This window comes from Podarcis gaigeae, assembly GCF_964106915.1.
Source record: "Podarcis gaigeae genome assembly, chromosome: 14".
Lineage (NCBI taxonomy): Eukaryota > Metazoa > Chordata > Lepidosauria > Squamata > Lacertidae > Podarcis > Podarcis gaigeae.
The window spans coordinates 15,696,593-15,718,429 of record NC_139690.1 but is presented as its reverse complement, the minus strand read 5'-3'; the positions used below and the strand labels follow the sequence as shown (position 1 = coordinate 15,718,429).

Below are 21,837 nucleotides of genomic sequence, written 5' to 3'. Positions count from 1 at the left end.
GCTTCAGGTTGCGAACGGGGCTCCAGAATGGATCCCGTTCGTATCCAGAGGTACCACTGTATCTGTGGCTACTAATTCTGACTGATCTGTTCTCCCTCCACTGTCAGAGGCAGTATGTTTCTGAATACCAGTTGCTGGAAGCTGTAGGCGAGGAGAGTGCTGTGATGTTCAGTTCCTCCTTGAAGGCTTCCCACAGGAATCTGGTTGGCTATGGTGAGAACAGTATATTGGACTTGATGGGCCATTGGCATGATTCAGCAGACTCTTCTTATATCCTTATGGCGTATTTGTGGTCTGTTACTACTATGACGATTGACAGAGCACTATAAAATATCCCCACGACTATTATTAGAACAATCGGAAATCCCTAGCTAAAAATTGAAGCACTTCTGTTTTTTGCAGCAAAGTAGTTCTTCATCTACCTGTAGATGGAAAAGGCCTTTGTAAACTGAAAAGGAAGCAACAATTTGTGAGTAATATATCAAACAAGTTTAAGTTGAGTACAAGTGGTGATTCTTGCCATGGACAATACCAGCATTGTTGAAACTCTTAGATGTGCCAAAATGCTTCAGGCCTGGTTCTGGAAGAGCGAAGGCACTTCAAGTTATTGTTCTTAAGAATCTAATTTCAGAGGTTTATATAAGAGATATTACCGGATCACATCACTGATTGCATGCATGACTCAGAGGGGATTGCTACGCAGTATTGTGTAGGTGAAAAAAAAACTGTCAGGGATTTGTGGGAAACGTCTTGCTTAAAAATAGTGAGCAGAGAGATGCTGTGCTACATATCCTTGTAAATTAGTTCACAAAAATCACTAGCCCATAACATCTTTGTCTGCCTACCAGTACCTGTGTTAGGTAATTGTGGCACATCAATACTGTGAGAAGGAAGAACGACTCTTCCTAATTTCCCAGAAGCTACTCATTACCAGCGAGTACCAAGAATGTGATTATGAGTCTGATGTTACAAACAAGAAGACACTTGTTCAGCAGAGAGACTGGTATTCCATCACAAAACTACAACGAACAGGGATAAATGGATTTGACTTGCTTAACATGAAAATAATATATGTAGGTTTCCCAAGTCACCTTCCTTCTCTCTGATTCTTGAGCAAATGTATTGAGTGGGTCCAGACATCACAGTAAACCATGTCTTGTGCTCACACACTCCCCACAATTCTCCCTTGTCTGTTGCAGCCATGAGGAGGAGATCAGAAGCTTTCATCTCTGTTTTGATTGACTGCTGTTTAGTGATATGTCTGAACCCTAAACTGTGGTTACTCTTGGTGGTGTGCTGAAATAAGACAGCTTCATTATACTTGCTTTGAAGTGGGCCTATTTCCAATGAGCTGCAGTTAACATTAACCACAGTTTGTTGAGTTTGGACAAAATGACAAGCTGAGGTTAAGGGAAAAGAGAAGTGAAAGCTTCCACATCTCCTCCTTGCAGTCATACCAGGGGAGGAAAGTGGGAGAGGGGAGCACGGAGCACAAGAGGTTGAGACTTGATGTGACTCATTCCTGCCATGATAAATCATGGCTTATCATAAAGTCCAAACTGGCTGTATGTCAGCTTGAGTAAGAGCACAAAAACAGAAAGGGAGCTGTAAGCAAAATATAACATAAATAAAACCTCCTTAGGATCTTGGCACCCTCTTTTTCTTGCACCTAGGTTGTAATCTTATACATGCTTGCTGCTTGCAAGTTAGTTCCATTGAACAAAGCAGTTAATGGCTTGGGACCAGGGGACAGTCTGATAAACTGCCTGCTCTTGCATAAACCTGCTGGGCTGTTTCAGGTTAAGAGGCTCTGCATCTCCCTGCCATTCGAAGTAAGGCAGGTGAGGGGTGAAGATCAGACACGGAAGAATCTTTCTCAGCTGTGGAACCCTGCTTGTGGAATTCTCTTCCCAGAGAGGTTTGCCTGGTGCCAATTTGTCTAGGCTCAAAGCAGAATTGGTTGCCGTTCCTGGTATTTTTTTGTTTTTCTTTGTAAGCTGCTTTGAGGGCTGTGGCTGAAGAGCAACTAATGTTTTGAGTAAAAGAAATACACGGATGCCACTATATGTACCTGGGGCAGGGGGCTTCAAATGTGGCCCTCCATTCCTTTCTGTCTGGCCCTTGGGACCCTCTGCAGTCATCAGCCCTGCTCTCAAGGCCACACCCGCCCCCAAGAGCTTTTGCCTGACTGGAATGTGTCTTGTGATCATGTGTCCTGCTTGCCTGGATGGGCATGTTACCGCAATACACATTCCACTCAGGCTAAAGCTCCTGAGGAGGTTGTAGAAATGCATACCTGTGGTATCAGCATATTTCTTTTATTTAGAATGCAACTGGGAAAAGAAGAGCCGGTGGCCAATCTAGTCTGGCATCCTGTTCTCACAGTGGCCAACCAGATGCTGTAGGAAATCTGAAAGGAAGACCCAAGGGCAGGAACATTCTCGTCTCCTGTGCTTTCCAGCAAATACATTCAGACACATTTTTGTCTCTGATCATGGAAGCACAGAGCACAGGCTAGCAGCCATTGATAGCCTTCACCTACATATCTTTGTCTGGTTCGCTTTTAAAACTCTCCAAGTTGGCAGCCATTCCATACATTCGACTCTATTCTGGTTTGTGGAAGTGCTTCCTTTTGCCTGTCCTATATTTTTGAAGATTCAGCGTCATTGCATATCCATGAATTCCAGCATTGTGAGAGATGGAGAAAAACATCGCTATCCACTGGGCTCATGATGTATATACAATGGTACCTTGGGTTAAGAACTTAATTCATTCTGGAGGTCTGTTCTTAACCTGAAACTGTTCTTAACCTGAGGTACTGCTTTAGCTAATGGGGCCTCCCGCTGCTGCCAGCACACGATTTCTGTTCTCATACTGAAGCAAAGTTCTTAACCCGAGGTACCATTTCTGGGTTAGCAGAGTCTGTAACCTGAAGCGTCTGTAACCCGAGTTATCACTCTATGTGTAAATAAACCATATATCTTAAAGACACCACAGTCTCCACTGTGCCACATTTCCCAAAGGAAATTTTATTGAACCTCAAGGACTACCTCTCTCCATATGAACCTACCTGAGATCATCTTCTGAGGCCCTTCTTCATGTGCTTCCTCAACAAGAGGTCCAGAGGGTGGCAACACGAGAACAGGCCTTTTCCGCAGTGGCTCCCCGTTTGTGTGGCTCTCCCCAGGGAGGTTGAGCTAGCGCCTTCATTATAGACCTTTAGGCACCAGGCAAAAATGTTCCTCATTAACTAGGCCTTTGGGTGATTGGCATTCAATGCCTTTTTAAAATGTGTTGGGGAGGTGGGGGGCTATTGGGTTGTTTTGTTTTTATTATGTGTTTTATGTTTGTATTTTGTGATTTTATCTTGCGAACCGCCCTGAGACCCGTGGGTATAGAGTGGTATGCAAATTTAAATAATAATAAACGTCTTTCACATCACCTCCTACTTGCATTTCCTCTAAAAATGAAAGAGTCCCAAATGCTGCAACCTTTCATAGATAGGTGTGTGTGTGTGTGTGTGTGTACCTTTTGGGTGGCTGAAATGTAGCCTACTGTACAAAGGTAAAAGTCACAGCTACTGTTCCACCTCCACTGTTCCCACTGGCTCTGTCCATCCTGGGAATTGGGGTCCCCAGAATATTGGCCACAACGGCGTGCAACCCTCATGCTGAAAAAAGGTTCCAGGTTCTCTGCTCCTGCTATATACATTGCAAGTTTAACTGGAGGTGATTGGGATTGAACCTGACACCTTCTGGTTTTAACTTGCTTGTATGAACAACTCGGAGGCTGTGAAAGAAGGAAGGTTAACAACAGAAAGAATTAGAGGAACTACCGGATGTGACTATGAAAAGCAGTAGAAGTATGAGATGATCAGAACCATCCGAACTTGAAGCATGGGAAGTCCTATTAAAAAATTATGATTTGGCAGAGTATTCAGATTATTTGATATGTATATGTATACTTTGGAATATTTAATGTGATTTGATTGGGTTGTTAAAGTGGAAAAATTAATAAAAGTGAATTTTTTAAAAAGAACCTGACATCTTCTGCATGCAAAGCGAGTGCTCTGCTCCTGAGCTAAGTAAACCTATGCCTCTCCTTCATCACTATATTTTGTACTCTGTCATGTTTCAGCTCTCTTCAGCATGCATTTGCAATGTTGCCAGTTTGGTTCTGGGTGGAGGTGGCCAAAGCACCATGCTCAGCATAAAGCATAGCTCAACAGATAGTTCTTTGTGCCGACTGAAAGTGGCAGGATAATGAGCTGTTTAGCTACATTATATTTTCCCTTTGGCTGTTGGATTAGATTCTCACGAGGAACTGAAGTAGGGCTAGAGATGAATACCTGTCCAAAAAGGCTGGCTGCATTATTTATTCTCTCCCCTCCCTTCCCCACCCCTCCGCATGCTCTTTAATATTCCCACTTAAATTTGCCATAACGTTCCCTGTATTGTTGAATGCTTAAAATAATTAGTGGAAGACAATGAGGAAGTTGGAAGAAGGGGATGAAAAGAAGGTGTCTCCCTTTAAGAGGTGGCTTTAAGCAAAGCTAAAAGTTCATCTCAAAGATTTGCTAGTAATCTAGACTTAAAAAATAATAATAGTCCTGATCCTCATGATATTCCCCCCCCCTTGTTGTGTTGGGTCTCAGCTGTGACAAGTGCTGTAATGTGTGAAGTAGAATTTGTATTAAGTGGTGTTGTATTAAGTGTTAGCTCTGTTGAGGACCATAAGCGGCTTCCCCTGTGAATTACAAATATTCTGATGCATTGTTTTTGCCTACAGACACTGAAACTGCTATTAATGGCACTTGTAGATAGATTCGGAGTGGGGCACAGAATTCCAGTGGTGAAGAGAGAGACCTTGCTGTGTTCTGTTTCTCTGCCCTCTGATAACCTCTGCATTGTGTATGTCAGATGAGAGAGAGAGGAGATACAGATGTATTCTGACCAAACAAGCGGTAGATGCTTAAGGTTAAAGTGTGTTGCCCTTTTTTTCCTTGTCAGCGTAGACTTGCATTAAATTGACAAACGATTTGAAACAGTAACTTCCAACTTGTAACTGATGCGAGGTTTGCTGCCTCCACCCACCTTTTGTAGTCCTCATCCTGGCCTCAAAATAAAACTCAGCTGTAAACTATTTTCTGCTAAGGCGTAACTTTCCTGATCTGCTAACCATGGTTAGGAGATTGGAATTGTGTCATGGGCTCGCCCTTCCAGCTGAAATCTCCCTCCTCTTCCAAGGCTTCCTTTAGCCATATTGTAGCACTACATCTGCTAGATTTCCTAATAACCAAGGTGTTATGAGGGCAACTTTATTTTACATCTGCTAGTCAAGGAGCAGTGCCGGCACTGAGGTCCCACATACTATTAAAATCATTTTTAAAGCTATTATTATTATCATTGAAGGAAACTGAATTCTGCATATTCTTCCCTGCCCTTCCTTGTTGCATGGAGTCACAGATACACAAAAGCCTAGCTACGGTATAGGATCCATGCTTTAGAAAACTTAAAATGCAGCTTTCTTTTATAAAAGAGAGATTTCTAGAGTTCTTGCTTTATTTCTGCAGTTCTACAGGCTTAACACACACAAAAATTGGTCTCCTAGACCCCCTTGTGTGGTGAAGGAAAGTTCTCTGAAGGCATTGCCTCAAATATGCCAGAGCTTTAGGTGAGGGTTGCCCGCTTAATGCAGTTTTCTTCACTCATGTTGCATGTGGTGTGAAACCTGTTGAGTCTGCAGCAATCTATTCAACATGCCATTTCAACTGGCTTTACTAAACTGCTCGGAAGAGCATAAGAATTCCTTTTTGCAGGGTGCACCCAAACTTATAAAGCAACAACAAAATGGGTGTTAACAGCATATGTTTCCCCATCTGGGTAAGCCTGGTGTGCTCCTGCATTCAAAATGCCATGATGACAGATGTATCTCTGTGCACACCGAATATGCATTTGCTTAGTTGCTCTTCCTCCAGGTAGACTTTCTGCATTAATCTTTTGGAGCAGAACATGTGTATCACTTTGCCTGAATGTTCATTTCTCTTCTCATTTTAAAAACACACACCAGAAATCATTAAAAAAAAAAAAAGTTCAGAAGCCCTCTAGAGTGGAAGGGAAATTGGTTAGTTCCTTGGATCACGTTAGATGGGAGGTTGGGAGTCCAACATCTGGATGGCACCATGTTGGCTTACTGCTGCTGTAGGGTGCATGCCTTAACACAATGCAATGGGTGCTGTTCTGCAGTGGGCTTGCCCCTCAAAGCTTTGTGCATCTGGATACACCTTTAGTTTTAAGGAGTGCTTATCATCCCAGTTGCAGGTGAAAAATGGGAGTGCTGCAGCTAAGTCCTGATTCAGAAGGTATGAATGAGTTCCTGTAGATCAGGGTGTGGCAGCAATTAGGGTGTGGATAATGCAGACTTGCTGAGGGAAGCAGAGAAAGGGCATAATGTAATGCTGGACAAACTTGGGGTGCACGATTAGAGCATTCAGAATGAAAAGAGCAATTTATCCAAACAGGTGCATCCTGTCCTATCCCAAGAGGGGAAGAGATTTGAACCAAATCTTGAAGAAAGTTGAATCTGGACATATTTCACCTTCTTTCTGGTCTCTGATTATAGATTGCTGTTGATGAACTGGTATGCGAGGAAGGCAGATGGGGCAGTGAGAATTGGGGGGAAATGTATACAGTATATGCATGTTTGGACAGAGTGCAGAGTTATTTTTATGAGCTTTGCAATTCTGTACATTCTTTACGTGCCATGGAAGTTGCCATGGAAATGGAAGATGCATCCGTTTGACATTTTTGGCATCTTGTCAGGTTCTGGTGCTGCTTATTCAAATGAAGAAACATGGCTGAAGGTACTGTAATTTTGGCATTGAAAAGAGATTGTGCCTAAGCGCTTCAGTGGGGTACAAATGTCAGTGAGCGAGTTAATCACTCGCTTAAATTAATAAATAAAATGAAAAGAATGTGCTTATGCTAGCTCAGGCTAGGGAAATGTTTCATGATTTATTATCCATGGGACAGTTGGTTAATTCCCATTGAAAGAGCAGTAAATAAGATTGTGCTTGTGTACATGGTTAAGTGTGCCAAAATTGCACGTTTTTCTAGCATTGTGAGCCCTGTAACTGCCTTGCCACTGGGGTTCTGAGTGCAATAAGTGGGTTTGCTGCTGATAGCAGAGACTGGCGTTTAGAACTAGGGTTATTAGCAAAGTCACTGAAATAACGCTGGTGGTGGTAGCCTCATGTGCCTGTAGGCCACACCTTTCTTCAACTTTAATTGAAAGTCACTCTAAAAACCATACATTAGTCATTTTAACAATAAGTGATGGTGCTGCTAAAAGAGAATTTGTTCATGCTGGAAGTTAAACAGGCTCTGTGGACCACCTCTGCGGCATTTGTATGTTTTTCTGATTTTTTCTCTCCATTCTCATCAAAATAGGCTTTCCAAGGTTTTGGGTTTTTGTGTGTGTGGAAATGTTTTTGTTTTTGATGAGTATACATACCATGCTCAATGATGCCTCTATCATGGCACCTTAAAACACACTAAAAGCAGCAACCACAGTCTGCACACCAGACAGAGGACCATGTGGTGCATGCAAATATATGCAAAAATGCTCCCACAGCAACTCAGTTTCTGAGTGGAGAGAAGCAGTAGTATGTGCATATATGAATCCTTTCCCCTACAACCAGTTTTCAACTTCAAAACCTTTCCCTGATCTGCTTTCCTCCTTAACAGGGCTCCTGAAGTGTGTCTGTCCTCATAAGACCCTCATTGTTTCAGCTGTCAAGGCAGTCAGCTCTGTGTATTAGAAGCCTGTCCTAAAGTGGTTGCAATTGCAGATTTATTGGTGTGGGTGTTGCTGTTCCTGGAATTCAGTACCAGGGCACACTTTTTGGATGATGGACCACCAAATGAGCAGGCGGCAGCTGTGCATCCTTCCTCTGATAAATTCTCCAGCTGCTCCAACAGTACAGTACACAAGCAGAGCGACCCATCACACAGCCAGCAGGATCGATGATTGTGCTCCCCTCAGGCTCTGGGATTAATACTGAACTAGGATTCTGGAGGAAATGTTCTGTGCTGGGTTTGTTGATCAGTGCTTGACAGTGTTCCATTTACCCTAGATTCTTACTTTTTCCAACAACAGTAGCAACAAAAAAGAAACCCACGTGGTTTTTTGAGGGTGGTAAGTGTTAAAAATTTTTCCAACACAGTGGAAATAATCACCATATGGTTATGTGATTTTTGCAAGCTGTCCAAAGACAACTAAAATACAATTAGTCTATCTGTTCCATTTGTCAATCTATAAGTGACACTGTTCACATCCCTCGCAGTGCTGGTTGCTGGCAGTATAAAAGGCTTGATTGGCCTACCTGTCTTCTCCTATTAGGATCAATATTCAAGTGAAATGGAACAGCCACAACAACAGAACAGAACTCCAACCTTTCAACTTTTTGTTGAAGGGTGAGAAGCTTTATAGGCTTGGTTTAACAGTCAATCCCTCTTTTCCCAGAGAACTCTTGGAATTGTAGCTCTGTGAAGGGAATAGGGGCTAACTAGCAACTTCTCAGCATTATTAATAAATTACATTACCCAGGGTTTTCTGGGGGAAGCTATGAATGATACCGCTTTAAATGGACAGCTCAGATGGGGCCATGGGTGGTGAAGGATGATGGAAGTTGTAGTCCAACCCCTGAAGGGCTGTAGGTTTCCCTTCCTTTGGATTAAAAGTTGCTTAGAATAGTCTGGGAATGGGTCTCTACTTTAAGGCCTGCTGCTAGCAAGCATAGATGTGGACAGGGGAGCTTCATTTTCGTGTGAAGAGCACAGAAATAAATTAGAAGTGGAGGAAGCTGAGCACCAGGCAGGTTTATATCCTTCATTTCTATACTGTGTCCTGGTTGGCTTCTTTCTGAACAATTTCTAGTCTTATGTAAAATTCAAGTATACATGGGCTGTGGAATCTCGTTTATGCTCCGTTCAGGGCCACACAAAATAGGATTTATAACTACATCATAATTAACATATTTCTTCAGCTTTGCCTTCAGGCACAAGAACAGGCTCCCCCCCCCTTTTTTAATGCATTTTAATTTTTGAAGTTGTGAACTGGTTCATCCATTCACTCCCTCCTTCCTGAATATACATAGGCAAGTTATGCTGATACACTCCAGGCATATTATTAATTGCAGGCGTGAATTAATACCCCCAAATCCATTTTTTAAAACACATGATTGCTCTGCTTTTATCATATTTAAAATAAGTTATAGCTAACAATTTTCAGACGGCTAGCCATGTTTGTCTGTTGCAACAAAAACAAAATAATCTTAAAGTGTGTGTGTGCACATAAGATTATATTATATAATAGGGGGCCATTTTGTATTCATCTTGTCCCTCTTGTCATCTGCAAAAGACATTTTTGGGCATCAGATGTGGGCATTTGAAAGATCCAGGGCATGGGGAGAGATACCTGTTCAGCAAACAAACTTGTACGTGTGCACTGCTGTCTAATAAACTGAGTTGCACTGTAACACATAGGTCTTATAACGGTGATATTAAAAATGAACAAATCCCTGGGTCTTGGGTGGCATTGTCCAGAAAGTTCTTAAAGAACTAACATATGCAGTCTTTCTATATTCCTCTGATTGGCCATCATGAGACCAGGATGTTAGACTAAAGATGTGCCTTTTCGTCTCATCCAACAGGACTGCTATTATGCTCCCAACTCCTGCTGTTCCTGACCTTTGGCTGGGGCATCTCAGCCTGATTGATATGAGTTGGAGTCCAAGATGACCACCATAGCTCATTTGGTTAGAGCATGGCACTGATAATGCCAAGGTTTCAAGTCTGATCCCTGTACAGTGGCACCTCAGGTTAAGTACATAATTCGTTCTGGAGGTCCGTTCTTAAACTGAAACTGTTCTTAATCTGAAGCACCACTTTAGCTAATGGGGCCTCCTGCTGCTGCTGCGCCGTCGGAGCACGATTTCTGTTCTCATCCTGAAGCAAAGTTCTTAACCCAAGGTACTATTTCTGGGTTAGCGGAGTCTGTAACCTGAAGTGTATGTAACCTGAGGTGCCACTGTATAGGGCAACTGCATATTTCTGCATTGCTGGAGGTTGCCTAGATGATTCTCAGGGTCCCTTCCAACGCTATGATTCATGATCATCTGGAGAGCTACAGGTTCCCTGCCCCTATACTAGCCACTCTGCCATGCTGGCTTATGCCTGGCTGTTGGGAATGTTTACAGACCCAGAACAGAGCATTTCAGCTACCTTACCACCTGACACCTGGCATGCTTCTGAACACCTAAATATGTTCAAATTATGATTGACTCATCAGATGTAAGCTTGTTCTTTAGCTAAAGGATAAATCTTGGGTATGTAGGCTTTTAAAAATCTGGTTCTGGATCAGAAGCTGAAGGTGTACACAAGATGTAAGGCAGCTTGAGCAAGTGAAACTCTTTAAGAAGACTCGCCATTTGTTCCACCCACTGTTTTGTCATTATTGGATTTTCAGCTTTTTTGTACATATACCATTTCTTCCCTTCCCCTGGCATTGTGGGTGTGTAGGATGCTTGGAGAAAATTCGCTATGTAGAGCTGTTGAATGAGGGCTGGTTTGGAAACGTTAAAAGCTGGTAACGTGTATGCTTGATGTCAGTGGCCATCATTATCTATTGAAGGGGCCTCCAACCTTTCTTGGCACATTTGGAATTTTGAGGAAGTTCAGTGGGTGCCAGTCACAAATAGTCACCACACCTTAAAAGTACAGAAACAGGCGGGTTTCCCCCTAATCAATAGACTGAGGCACATACATCAGCCACCGCTGCACTTGGTCATAGGGAGAAGGTCTTTCACACTACTTCCATTCAGAAGGAAGAGGAAGGTAGGTGTCCTATCCTGGCATCCAGGAAAAGGTGGATTTGATGAAGGGACCATGTAGGAGAAGCTGAGCAAGTGAATCAAAGGAGCAAGCAGTCTCATGCATCTTGGCTTGGAAGACCTGACCCCTGTCTTGCAGGCAGGCCTTTTTCCACCTGGCCTGGAAAGGCAGGGCCCGGACTGACTCCAGCTACAAAAGCTGAGGCTGCTGAGCAGATGCTTGGGCTGGGGTGTTGTTAAGGGGTGTTTGTTGGCAGAGGGTGGTTGCTGTTAATTTTGTATCTTTCTTTTAGGTGCTATGAGTCAGGTGGAAATTGCTCAGCCTGGTTGTGCACATTTTCATGTTTTGTTCATTGTTTATGAATACTAATGTTGTGTTTGTGGTTATGTCATTTTTTGTATGTTGTAAGCTGCCTTCAGCATGGTTTTAAGTTTGGAAAGGTAGCATACAACTATAGTGACTGATTGATTTTTGAGGACACATTTACTAAAGCCTTGTGCAGGCGCCTGGAGCTGCGTTGGTGACCCCTGATCTCCTGTGATAGGCTCAACACTTTCAAGTATGTAGGCTTCATGGAGCCCCTCTTGAAAGAACTCCAGAGCTGCTATTGGTTTGAACACCAAGGTGTTAGAAGCATGGTGGTTCATCAGAGGGTTGATTTTCAAAACAGCACCACAACTCTTAGTTTCCCCAGATATCTTGTTGTTGTTTAGTTGTTTAGTCGTGTCTGACTCTTTGTGACCCCATGGACCAGAGCACTCCAGGCACTCCTGTCTTCCACTGCCTCCCGCAGTTTGGTCAAACTTATGCTGGTAGCTTCAACACACTGTCCAACCATCTTGTCATCTGTTGTCCCCTTCTCCTTGTGCCCTCAATCTTTCCCAACATCAGGGTCTTTTCCAGGTTATCTACTCTTCTCATGAGGTGGCCAAAGTATTGGAGCCTCAGCTTCAGGATCTGTCCTTCCAGTGAGCACTCAGGGCTGATTTCCTTCAGAATGGAGAGGTTTGATCTTCTTGCAATCCATGGGACTCTCAAGAATTTTCTCCTTCTTTTATGGCTACTCTGTCCTATTTATTCTAAGAGCACAGCAGGAAGGCTCCAAAAGCAGCTTCCCTTGTGCTTAATCCAGTAGCTGCACTCAGAGATCACTGCTGACTGCCGACTTGCAAGAGTCTCCTCCAGCACCATAATTCAAAAACATCAATTCTTTGGCAATAAGCCTTCTTTATGGTCCAGCTCTCACTTCCATACATCACTACTGGGAAAACCATAGCTTTAACTATACAGACCTTTGTTGGCAAGGTGATGCCTCTGCTTTTTAAGATGCTGTCTAGGTTTGTCATTGCTTTTCTCCTAAGAAGCAGGCGTCTTTTAATTTTGTGACTGCTGTCACCATCTGCAGTGATCATGGAGCCCAAGAAAGTAAAATCTCTCACTGCCTCCATTTCTTCCCCTTCTATTTGCCAGGAGGTGATGGGCCCAGTGGCCATGATCTTCGTTTCTTTGATGTTGAGCTTCAAACCATAGTTTGCGCTCTCCTCTTTCACCCTCATTAAAAGGTTCTTTAATTCCTCCTCACTTTCTGCCATCAAGGTTGTGACATCTGCATATCTGAGGTTGTTGATATTTCTTCCAGCAATCTTAATTCCGGCTTGGGATTCATCCAGCCCAGCCTTTCGCATGATGAATTCTGCATATAAGTTAAATAAGCAGGGAGACAACATACAGCCTTATCATACTCCTTTCCCAATTTTGAACCAATCAGTTGTTCCATATCCAGTTCTAACTGTGGCTTCTTGTCCCACATAGAGATTTCTCAGGAGACAGATGAGGTGATCAGGCACTCCCCAGATATACTTCACAAATAAAGATTGCTTCAATTAATGATCACCTGGCTCGTAATGATTTAAGTGCATACCCAGGTGTGTGGTGTAAATTAGTTGCTTTTCATCTAAAATAACTCTCACAATGACTTACGAAAAAGAAAACTTGTTATAATTTTTCCTGCATCAAGCAGCCTTGGGTAGAATGGTTGTCTGTTAAATGGTTAGCCTTCATGGCTCATTTAGAAGACGATAGACCTGATTGGGCCTTTGGAGAAGGGACTTAGCTCAGTGGTAGAGCACCTGTCTTGCATGCAAAAGGTCCTGAGTTCAGTGCCCAGCATTGCCAGGCTGGGAAAGACACCTCCCTAAAACCCATTGCCAGTCAGTATAGGCAATATTAGTCAGTCAGTATAGAGGGATGCGGGTGGCGCTGTGGGTTAAACCACAGAGCCTAGGACTTGCCAATCAGAAGGTCGGCAGTTCGAATCCCCATGACGGGGTGAGCTCCTGTTGCTCAGTCCCTGCTCCTGCTCACCTAGCAGTTCGAAAGCACGTCACAGTGCAAGTAGATAAATAGGTACCGCTCCGGCGGGAAGGTAAACGGCGTTTCCGTGCGCTGCTCTGGTTTGCCAGAAGCGGCTTAGCCATGCTGGCCGCATGACCCGGAAACTGGTCAGGGGTCACTTTACCTTTACCTTCTAGACAATATTGAGCTCACTTAACGAATGGTCTGACTTGATCTAAAGCAGTTTCCCATGTCCTTCCTCTGCCCTTAGCAAGTACCTGTCAAAGAGCATTGTCTGTGTTTGCCTGTAAGGAGTTTAGTCCATACCCCCCAACATTTATCTGATGAAAATAGGGACATCCTGTTCATATCATCATCATCAACAACAACAACACCTCTCCCATCTGACTGGAGACTTTCAACATATATATAAGCACAATAAAACAGTGAACATTTAAAAAGTCCCTATATAGGGCTGCCTTCAGATATCTTCTAAAGGTTGTATAGTTATCTCCTTGGCTTGGAGGTCACATAACTCCATCCACCTCAACATTTCTCCGATGGAAATAGGGACGGCCTAAGGAAAAGTGGGACGTTCCAGGATCAAATCAGAAACCGGGACAGCATCTGTTAATCTGGGTCTGTCCCTGGAAAATAGGGACACTTGGGGGTCTGTTAGTCTGAGCCCCGTTAAAAGGTGGAGTTATGTGTCTATATCAAGGAGTGTTACTGCAGGGGGACATTTAAGGACAAGGTTTTGGTTATTATGCATGTGGAGCCTTCTCTGCGGGTGGAAGAGTCTTTATCAAAAATGCTGCTTCAGTCATCCTTGATGACTAGAAACTGTTTCCTTATTGATGGCTCTTGGCTACTAGCTGTGGTCCACATCTTGCTTGATTAGGGGCTAGAGAAGAAACAGAAGAGCAGTTGTGTTGTGGTCAGTGCAGGAGAAAGGAGTTTGAGTTGTGCAGCTGGCTGAATGTCCAAGAGCATTCTCTGTGTTTTGGAGACTTGATGGTTTTTTGGGTGCTTGTGCTCAACACAGTGGCATAGCGTGGGTTGTCAGCACCCGGGGCAAGGCAAGTAATTTGACCCCCTAACCTGTGGATTTGCGCCCCCTAACCCGTGGATTTGCACACCCTAACCCCCAGATGTTGCGCCCGGTGCGGCCGGCCCCCCTGCACCCCCACACTACGCCACTGGCTCAACACACACGTGCACACACACATATGCTTGTTTGCATCACGCTCTCTTTCTCCCTCTCTCCAGAAGGACGCTGACCTTTGTTTGTTTGTTTTTTAAACTGCCCTGGAACTTGTGGCACTTGGGAATGTTGAGGAAGAATACATATGTAGCTTTAAAATGAGCGCACTACATGTGGTTGATACCTCATATTCCTTTTTTACTTTTGTAAGTTGTACCGAGTCGCTTACAAAAAGGCAAAGTAAAAGGGAGAATTGCAAGAATTGGTAGAAACTAGTTCTTTACTTGTTTGTGAGGAATACCTGCTATAAGAATCCTGCACCTGGAATGAAACCAAAAAGGAGAATTTTAATCCCTCAAACTGTGGATTTTTTAAATTAAGCTTTACTCTAGGGAACCTTTGCATTTTGTAGATAAAATGCATGACACAATCTTCTTCTAGGTACTGGTCATTTTTATATGCGTGGATCTACATTGGAGATTGCTTATTAGTATGCAGAAGGGGATTGGGGAAGAATGATGGTGCTTCCTGTATGCCATTTGGCTGTTCACATTATATTTGAATTCATTTTATCGTCCTGCTGCATTAGCATTCACCAGAGCCACCTGCTTAGAAACGTGTGTTGTGTATTAAACTATGTACCTGAATTACAGTACTAAGCTTCAGTTGTCTCTGCTATTTGCACAAGGTAATTTTTAGCATTAGCTGAAAATACACACATTTGTCATAAAGTTGGCCACAGGTCTGGGCATGGGACGTTTTCCCGTTTTAAGTGTCTACATTTAAAAGCTTTAAAAATATATATTTTAAAAATCATTATTGTCTTTCAAAGTGGTGGTGGTAAGAGAATGTGATCATGGAGCACATAACTATCTGACATATTTATTCCATGATCCTTTCAAGGATCTCATGATCTTTTCTCTTTACACACACACACAACCATTTCTCCCAGAAGAAAACAGCTACTTAAACCTTATACAGTGGTGCCCCGCAAGACGAATGCCTCGCAAGACGAAAAACCCGCTAGATGAAAGGGTTTTCCGTTTTTCGATGCGCTTCGCAAGACGAATTTCCCTAGAAAACGTCTTGCGAGTCTTGTGAGTCTTGCGATTTTTTCACTCCCCCCCTTTTTCTAAGCCGCTAATAGCCTTTTAATAATAATAATAATAATAATAATAATAATAATAATAATAATAATAATATCTTTATTGTCATTGCCCCCTCTCGGGGACAACGAAATTACTTGACTGCTCCATAAAACCACTAATTAAAACAATACAATATAATACAGCAAGGAAGATTAGATGACTTTCAAAGTCCAGGCTTCCCATTCAGGGCCGAGATCGCTCTGGAGAAGAAGCTGTTCTTAAGACAGCTCGTTCTTGTCTTCATCGTCCTGTATCTCCGTCCCGACGGCAGGAGCTCGAAGAGACAGTGACCAGGATGCGATGGATCTTTTACTATGTCCAGTGCCTTCCCATGGCACCTTGTGGCATAAATCTGCTCTAAGGTGGAGAGTGGGCAGCCAACAATGCTCTCTGCTGCTTTAACAACTCTGCACAACCCCATCCTGTCCGCTAAGCCGCTAAGCCTTTAATAGCCGCTAAGCCGCTAAACCGCTAATAGCGCTAATCCGCTAAGCCGCTAATAGGGTTGCTTCACAAGACGAAAAAACCGCTAGACGAAGAGACTCGCGGAACGGATTATTTTCGTCTTGCGAGGCACCACTGTAACTTCACAGCTGTGAGTGGTTGGTGACACATGCAGGAAAAGGAGCTGTGGAATTTGGCTATTTGGTAATAGTGTGGGAATTTAAGAAGAAGCAGCTTGGTGCTAGCAAGTTTTGACACTTCCCAGGATAAGGAGGAGGTAAAATGTAAGGTGATATGGATCAGAATAGGTATAAGACTTGAGTGGTGTAACTCTTTGTAGCTTTGCTCTCCTGCTTCAGAATTCCAGAGTTCTCATCTTGAGCTGTTTCAACACTGGGCTAGACTTGATCAATGTTACGTTGTTGATCAAGGGCAGAACAGACGCGGCATTTCCATCTTTCACAAACTCATGATGCATTCCATTTCTCCTGTCCCTCCCTATTCCAGAGAGCAGCCCATCTTCACCACCAGAGCGCATGTGTTCCAAATTGACCACACCACCAAGAAGAACTGGGTACCTGCAAGCAAGCAGGCTGTAACTGTTTCCTACTTCTATGACAGCACAAGAAACAGCTATCGGATAATCAGTGTGGATGGCACCAAGGTAGGAGGTTGCCGCAGATACATCTGGCATGCTTGCAGAATTGAAATATCATTGAAGTGGGGAAATTTGTATGAATGTGACTCATGTACATTTCTCTCATATATATATATATATATACTTTAATAGGCTTGTCCATATTTCATAAACTTTATTTATTGCAGGAAAGTTGGGGTGTATGGTTAATCATGAAAACGTATGCATTTCATTGGAAGAAAAGCATAGGATGACTTAGAGAGGCTTTTACTTACCAACTCACCTGATAGCCACAGGCAGCCAGGAATTTCTTGCAAGTGAGTGCTGGAGGAGGATGGACAGACCTTTCTGTTCTTCAGTCTGTTTGGATTCCATCTGGCTGTGGAGGACAGGAAACCCATCTCTCCTTTACCAGTATGTTTGATAAAATGTAGATTCCTCCCCCTACGATACACACAATGTCTCCTAAGAAGACAGCTGGCTGCTGAGAGTTCCCTATCCCATAATAACCCCTGGTGGCCAGCATGGAAAAACAGGCTACTAGTCTCTTACCAAACTAGTAAAACAAACAAACATCGTTATCAACTTTTTTTAGCTTATTTACAAGGCTGGAATAAAAGGTACCTCGGTAAATTGTCTAGTAAGGTTCTCATATTGTGGCAGTGGTGGAGCTGAGGAGCTCCTTTCAGTGCCTAGATGGGAAATTGCTGGGAGTTTTTGTTAAGCTCTTCTGTGGGTTCTTAAAGGAAGACATGAAATATGAGACTGTAATTTTGGTGTTGCAGAAAAGCTATGATCAGTAATAGCTCTCTGCTAACTGTATTTCATAAATACATTTTAATTGTGTGGGTGCCTTACTTAACCGTTTTGTTTAATGGACAAAGGGATATTGCTCCTCTCTTTCTCCCCTCTCCCTTCCAAGCAGAATTGGTTGTAGAAACTTATTTTGGAGGTAAAAAGATGGGAGTTTTAGCTCAAGGTTTGCATCTCTAGACAGAGAGATAGTGAGTCTAAGAATCTCTTTGATACAGGATGTTGTTCTGGTTGGATTTTTGTTGTTGTTGCAATACTTAGTGTTATGACTTGAGCTTCCTAGGCTCAAGGTAACTTACAAAAACTGGCTGCAACCTTTGCCTCATTTTATGATCACAGCAGCGGTCTCTGGCGTCATTCAGGCATAGCAGCGAGCCATATGCCTGCAACATGGTCTCTCCTTGGGCCAGCCAATTGCTTACCTTATTTCTGTGTTTTAGGGAAATTATATATTGCTGTTGCTTGCAAACTGTGGTTTGCACAAGCCATAGATTGCTCCCTGCCACAACCAACTCTTTCACGCAGCACTAAACCATGGTTTGGCAGTAATGTCGCCTCCATCAGGAACCCTGTTTCTAAAGGTAATCAGGGATGTGACTTGATTTAGATGATTAATGTAGTGCTGTGGAATTTGACCCCAATGCCCTTGTAGTGAAACCCTGAAATTTTAACATAAGAAGCTACCTTATGCCATCAGTCTGTCTAGCTCAGTGTCATCTACACTGACTTATGGCAGCTCTCCAGGGTTTCCAAACCCTTCTTGGAGATACCAGATTGAACCCAGGACTTTCTGCATATGAAACAGGTGTTCTGCCGCTTAGCTATGGCACTCCCCCAAGAGAAACGCAGGGAAGGTTACAGATAGGTAGCCGTGTTGGTCTGCCATAGTCAAAACAAAAAAAAATCCTTCCAGTAGCACCTTAAAGACCGTTCTTGGTATGAGCTTTTGTGTGCATGCACACTTCTTCAGATACAGGGAAGGTGTATGTGTAAAGACATCACAGAATAGAACATATGGAGGATTAGGAAGGGAAGGGTTTCTAACCTATTTTTAATACCACTTGAGCCAGTTAGAGTGCTAAATGCATAGGAGGGGTGAAGTTGTTGACTCATAGGAACCATAGCTGTCAACTTACAGATTTGAAAATAAGGGACCAGCAGCCTCGAAAACAAGGGATCAGCAGCCAAAATAAGGGATTTTAGTCAACCAGCAGCCAAACAAAGCCTCAAGTGGTGGTTCCCATAGTGCAGCAACCCGGCAAAGGGGATGCAGCAAGTAAAACCACCGTCACCTCTCTGCTGGGAAGTGCTGAACAAAGGTGAGTCCCCAGGCAACACGGCCAATTTGATCAGCACAAGGCATGCAAGCTCCACCCCCAGTCATTCTTAGACTCCTTATTGGGTGAGCAGTGCAGCCAAGCAACACAGTTGGAGCCTCCCTCCTCCCTGGCCAGCAGGGAGGAAGGGAGAGGAGCTGCTTCCTTTGAAACCCGGGAAATTTAAGGGACATCATCAATAAGGGACAGCAGTGGGACATGGCACTGGGATAAGGGAGTTTCCTGCCAAATAAGGGACGCTTGACAGCTATGATAGGAACATGGAAACTGCCTTCTGCTGAGTCAGACCACTGGTCCATCTAAGGCAGTACTTCCTACACCGACTGGCAGTGGGTTTCAGAGAAGGGGATATTTACATCTCCAGCTGGAGATGCCAGGAATTAAACCAGGGATCTTCTGCAGGTAAAGCTGGTGTTCTGCCTCAGTGTGCAGGGCAAGGTCAAATTCGCAACTTGAAACTGAATGTCAGACAAATTCCAGGTTACCCATGAGCAATTCGTAGGCAGCCTAGAAGCTTGTTTCTCTTGCTGAGGATAAAGAGGCATTTTGCACACCACACAAAAGCAAAATGTTGCAAAGGGGTTTGCCATCAAACATGCATTGACAGGGTGCTGCAGCCGGTTGTGTATGTTTGCACATGTGCTCACACACCCACGCTCATGCATGCAAACTTGGTTGCCACCAGTGGTGCGCATTTAAAGCTGAGCATTTAAAAACGCTGAAAGCACAAGGGGCTTCAGTTTCAAGAGTATGGTGTGCAAGTTATTTTAGGTGCAAGGGAACTTCTGGGGAAACACAACTTAAGTCACCCCGAAAGAATATATTGGAGCACTTCACATCACTTGAGTATGTATGTACACAGAAAATAGTAGAACTAGCTTGAAAGGCAATAAATGGAGAACTGCATTAATCATTGCAACGCATCCCTGGTTGTATAACATTGTTATAATTATGCAATAATGCTTTTGGAAGTTGTATACTGGGTGCGGCTGTGAGGGCGTGTGGCTATTACTATCACAAAATTCACCCACTTCTGAATTTGCTGCTACTCCACTGGTTGTCACATTCATACCGTGCGCAGTTTGGGTTAGATAAATGGCAGGGAGAATGCTCAACTCTCCCCTCGCTGCTGTTGCTTTTTCTGTGGGAAGTGGCTTTTCCAGTTTTAAAAGGTTGCTGGGGTACTGTTGCATGCACCAACAATGGCCTTCTACCCTGAGGTAAATGGCAGTCTGTGTTATATACTCTGCAGGCTTGCTGTGAGTTCCAGTGTGCCTGGAATCTTCCGCTTAAAAAATAATAGCTGCATCTCTCAGAAAAGTTTGTACTAAACTTGAAAATTGCACCTGATATGTGGCCATTTAATTCAGACCAGACTTTTTAAGTTTTGACAAGACCTGCTGAGTGCTACTGGTCTGTTGCCTAGGGTAGCATGTTGCAGGGGCTGCAAAAGAAAAACACTGGTAGATAGACAAGAAAATCTGCCTTTTTTGCTGCAAGTGAGGCAGGAGCCAGGCAGGCGTCTCTCTGAGTGTTAAGGGTGTTTTGTTTGAAAGTGTTACTGCGGTTCATGGTGTGTGGTTGTGCACTCACTAATTCACCTTCCCTTCACATCTAAAAGCCCCCTTCACGTGTTACCTGTGGGTAGAGACTATGGTGGAATCCACACACATATAAAAACTGTTCTGAAAATGCTTTTTTAAAAAAGCCTTTAAAAAAATACATTGAATTTTCCATAAGGCTCCCCATTGCCATCTAGTGTCACATTGTATATTGCACTTAAAACACACTTAAAATGTTTTATTTGCAGTTGTGTAGCCGAGTCCCTAGAGAGTTTTTCTGTTGTTTCAAAACAACAACAACACCACCACCAAAAAAATAATAATCAAAACACCAACCTGTGGAGCTTTTTTGTTCAAAGGCTACAGTGGGACAAGAGGGACGTATGCATGCGCAATGGGATGTGAAACTTATCTCAAACACTTTTCTTCACCTCTTGCTAGTCTGTCTCCAGCTTTCTTGTGGTGAAGCTAGGTGATAAATGTGGGTACCTGGAGTGCATAGCCTCCAGCACTTGGCAGAGGAAAGTGGTACTCTTAATTTTAAGCTAGTTCAAAATTTGTTGATGTCATCTGACTTTCGGCTGCTAAGGCAGCTACTTCCATGTAATCTGTTGCCAGGCCTTGCCACATTTTTTATTGATGTAATAACATCTCAATACATATTCGCCTTCAACCAGAAAGCACATTCCCACCTGGAGTTAGTACCAATTTGCACCAATTTGCATTTTCCTTCTTGTTGCCTCACCATTCATCTTATTCAGAATGTTAACATCCAGACTACATTAGCAAGATTATGAGATTCAGTTCCCAGGTTGTATTTTGTCTAACCAAGTGATGCAACTGGCAGGTAAGTTCCATTGTTAGGAAAACATTCAATAGATTGTGGAGAAAATAGGGAATGTGCCTATTAATAGACCTAGTTTAGAATCTTTTATTCTGTTGGGAGATTGCTAGCTGGTGATGGGAGAGGCACCCGACTTTTTTATCTCTGCCACCTTCTTTTCCTTCTCCTTGCCACCTGTCTGAAATTAGGCTGAGGATTACATGCAGACCACCTCTAGTCTTGTCAAATGGGGCAGGCTCCCATTATTGCTATTTATCTTGGCATTGGCAGAACAACCTTTCTAGATACGACTACATATAACCAGGGTCCCTTTTGTGACAGCAGTTAGTGGTACAGAGTACCAGCACCCTTTAATCAATCTATGACTACTAGCACCTCGTTTTAATTTTTCACAGAAAAGGCAATAATAATAATAATAATAATAATAATAATAATAATAATAATTCAATATTTATACCCTGTCCATCTGGCTGGGCTTCCCCAGCCACTCTGGGTGGCTTCCAAAAGAATATTAAAATACTGTGATACATCAAACATTAAAAGCTTCCCTAAACAGGGCTGCCTTCAGATGCCTTCTAAAAGTCTGGTAGTTGTTGTTCTCTTTGACATCTGCTGGGAGGGT

General features: G+C 43.2%; 1 protein-coding gene and 1 long non-coding RNA gene across 2 annotated transcripts in view; both read left to right on the top strand.

Annotated features, from left to right (window-relative positions):
- LOC310831819 overlaps positions 1-21,837 on the top strand; it is a 186,051-nt gene that overhangs the window by 115,137 nt on the left and 49,077 nt on the right. The gene's annotated exons all lie outside the window — the stretch shown is intronic.
- HOMER2 (homer scaffold protein 2) overlaps positions 1-21,837 on the top strand; it is an 82,592-nt gene that overhangs the window by 13,723 nt on the left and 47,032 nt on the right. The window contains exon 2 of the mRNA XM_083712835.1: positions 16,530-16,686. Within this exon, the coding sequence (XP_083568961.1) occupies positions 16,530-16,686 (157 nt within the window). The remainder of the gene's footprint in view (positions 1-16,529; positions 16,687-21,837) is intronic.